Source organism: Branchiostoma floridae, unplaced genomic scaffold (assembly GCF_000003815.2).
Source record: "Branchiostoma floridae strain S238N-H82 unplaced genomic scaffold, Bfl_VNyyK Sc7u5tJ_378, whole genome shotgun sequence".
NCBI lineage: Eukaryota > Metazoa > Chordata > Leptocardii > Amphioxiformes > Branchiostomatidae > Branchiostoma > Branchiostoma floridae.
This window is the reverse complement of record NW_023365821.1, coordinates 13,277-16,518: the sequence shown is the minus strand read 5'-3', so window position 1 is coordinate 16,518 and position 3,242 is coordinate 13,277. Positions and strand designations below refer to the sequence as shown.

The 3,242-nt window shown below is 41.1% G+C and overlaps 1 protein-coding gene across 1 annotated transcript in view; it reads left to right on the top strand.

Annotated features, from left to right (window-relative positions):
* Window positions 1–2,611: 2,611 nt before the first annotated feature.
* Window positions 2,612–3,242, top strand: part of LOC118408751 (histamine H2 receptor-like) — a 1,067-nt gene continuing 436 nt past the window's right edge. Inside the window, exon 1 of the mRNA XM_035809610.1 lies at window positions 2,612–3,233. Within this exon, the coding sequence (XP_035665503.1) occupies window positions 2,612–3,233 (622 nt within the window). The remainder of the gene's footprint in view (window positions 3,234–3,242) is intronic.

Here is a 3,242-nt window from a genome sequence, read left to right as displayed (position 1 = left end):
GTGGTCCATAAAAAGTGACCAAATCTCTGTATTTCAAGGGTCGGAATTTTCAAAGTACCTTTCAAAATGTCTGTTAGTCGCGGATTCGTATGGGATACTAAGATTTAAAACTTGTCGAAAAGACAAATGAGGTAACTTTGCGAAAAGTCGGATTGCATTTTGTATCCCCAAAACTATCATCTATCAGAATTAGAAAAAAACACTCGAGCTTCCGGAGTGGAATGCCACCGATTTTTTTCAGGTCCGTTTTTTTAAGAAAAAAACGATACCCACCCTTAATCGGCACCATATTCAAGGCATGAAGAAATATTTCCTTCTTCCCTATGAAAATTATTCTTCGCATATCTCCGACATATGAACGATTCTATGTATATGCTACATCAAACTTACCCAAAGGAAAATCATTTTACTTGCCACGAGTGCACTGAATAATACAGTAAGACCAGGAAACTAGCTCAGATCCCGGTAGCTACAACAAAACTGCATGTATCATAGATGAAAGAGAAAAGACCGATGGAGATTTCAAAAGGGCCGGATAGAACTGGAAATCTTGTCCGTAATGCTTTGGGCTATATCCGATTTGTGTCCAAGCTAGGCTCATCCAACTTTGATCCCGTCTAGTGCTTCCGCCAAAACCGATATTAAAGATTTATCCTATCTGCGGCCACAGATCTTCTTATAACACAGAATAGATAAATCCAACGTCAAACTACACAACGCTCGCTGTTCTCTTAGTTATGTAAGACTAGAAGACTGTCATATATTGTTCACGCGTACTGAAAACGTTAGTTGTAACCAATTAAGCAAGCGACTTATTATGACTCAGCATTTGTTAACGAGAGAAGTGATATTTCTCATTAAACTTGCGTTGACATTAGTACATGTAGCTATATACACATGAGCTCTTGTCACATGCCTTCGCAATACTACTATTGTAGTTTAAATCTCAACATTTTATACATTCGGGAACCTGTTAATAGCCTGTTCTTTTATCTTGTCAGATGTAAGTACATTGCACTGTCAGCAACTACCAGATATCAATACGTCAGTTGATGATACATAAGGATTTTTTTGCAATGCCAACTTCTTATCCCTACTATCGAACGAGTTCCTCTGAAACTATTAATCAAGACATTCTCCACCCGGCGTACGGCAGGGTATACATTCATCACCCAACTCCTGTCATTTATCATCCAATAATATAGCAGAACGTAATTCAGTCAATCCATCTTTATTGTATCATCTATACAGTACCCTCAGAAGTTTTAAATTCAAAATGAAATCCAAACTTTCAAAAGGTGTATTTCTCAACTATTGCCATTGGACAAATGTATCTATAAGTGTAACATTAAGGGGACTACGTAGCGTCCCTAGATAGATAGATAGATGTAACGCTGGGTCACCTTTATCCGCCGGTAACTTACATTCGGTTTGTTAAAAAGCAGGATATTTTGGGATATCACTTCGACGGATGGCAGTTTCAAACTGCAACATTTTGAAGATATTGCAGCTTTAAACAAGCGTCCGTCGACTTGATATTTCCAAAAATTCCTGTTTTCAAGACAACGGATGTAGGTTACCCAGCGAATAAAGGTGAACCAGTGTTACATAACAACACACAAGGTAAACGTAGAATTACGTTACATAGCAGACAACTGTGTCATCATCATAAGTAGCGTCTATATGCTGTCAATTAACATTCCATACAAAACGGGCTCTGTTTGATGCGGCATCGTCACCAAAGCCTATACTTTAAAGAATAGAGTGAAAATGGAAGCCTTCCGTCTCTTTTGCTTCAGGTTTGTAAACTTTTTTATTCCATAATGTGTGTGATCCGATTGTGTATAATCGCTTAGGTCTTGGATCATCATGCTTATCTCTTCCAATCCTTAGTTGCTAGCGAATGAGCCGATCATCGAGTCAATAATCCTCTGTCCAAATCCATCCTAGTAAAGCACCTTACAAAACACTATTATAATCGTCTTAAACCGATACTTTTCCGATCATTATAAAAAAAATCGAAGTTGCACAAATACTCCCCGACCAATCGCAAAGGTTTCGAGTCAATTTGAAGGGCGGAGTTTGCGCCTAGGAACTCCAGAGATTGGTCTAAAGTCTGCTGATCAAACAGTGATCTGAACGGTTAAGATCCCTATCCACTCATTTCCACATTGACCTCTCCTACGTCGGGCATTCTACGAACGGCTGCCGAAACCTGGATCATACGTAAGTGGAAGTTTATCGTACGTAAATTTAGTTCACAAATAGGCAATGAATGGATAATTAATGTAAGAATAGTGATATATATTTAAGTTGCCCATATTTTGTTCAAAGACAGAAACATTGCGTATCTTTTCTAAAATGAATCATTCCTTATAAACGTTATATTTCTTTTGTTGTGACAGGCTGATAAGGTGAATTTCAGTGAGGAACAACAAAGTGATAAAACGACCATTATATATATATATATATACAAAATCAATGTATAAAGTGCAGATAAAGCATTAAAGAGTAAAAGCAAAATATGATAGTATCATTTCTTTCTATTTGTAGAGTCTGCTACTGGCAAATTCTCATTGGATTTCGCTTGTTTTACTGCAGCCAGGCAAACATGGATGTAGATATGGTCCTAGATAATTTGACCTACGCTGTGAATGTCACAGACAACGATGGAATGTTCCTATACTCTAACAACAGCACGATCTGTACCGAGATGTACAACAGCACGTTTTCTAGCTCCAACGACAGCACGGTCACTGCTGTCCCCACGCCGGCTTCCCTCCAACCAACGCAGGGTTTCATTGTTGGCGTGGCGATGGTCCTGGGTCTTCTGGCCGTGGTGGGAACCACGCTGAACGGAACCGTCATCTTCGCTGTGGGGTTTAACAAAAGGCTCCGAACTGCCACCAGCTGGTTCGTGGTGAATCTGGCGGCGGGAGACCTCCTGGAGACGGCAGTCTATCTGCCGTTCGGCGTGTACACTGTTATCACCTACCGGGTTCCGTTCCACCCTGGCTTATGTGCCGCACTTGCCACCATCGGCATCTCCAACAAGTTCACCTCGCTGTCCTGCATGGCGCTCATCGCTTTCCACCGCTACATGCTCATCACCAAGCCCAGATCCACCTACAAGGCCGTCTTCACCACCAGAAACAACGTTCTGATCGTCCTGCTGGCCTGGGTCGTGTCCTGGACGGCCGCCATTCCCTTCGTGCTCAGCTTCGGCTTCATCCGTATGCCTT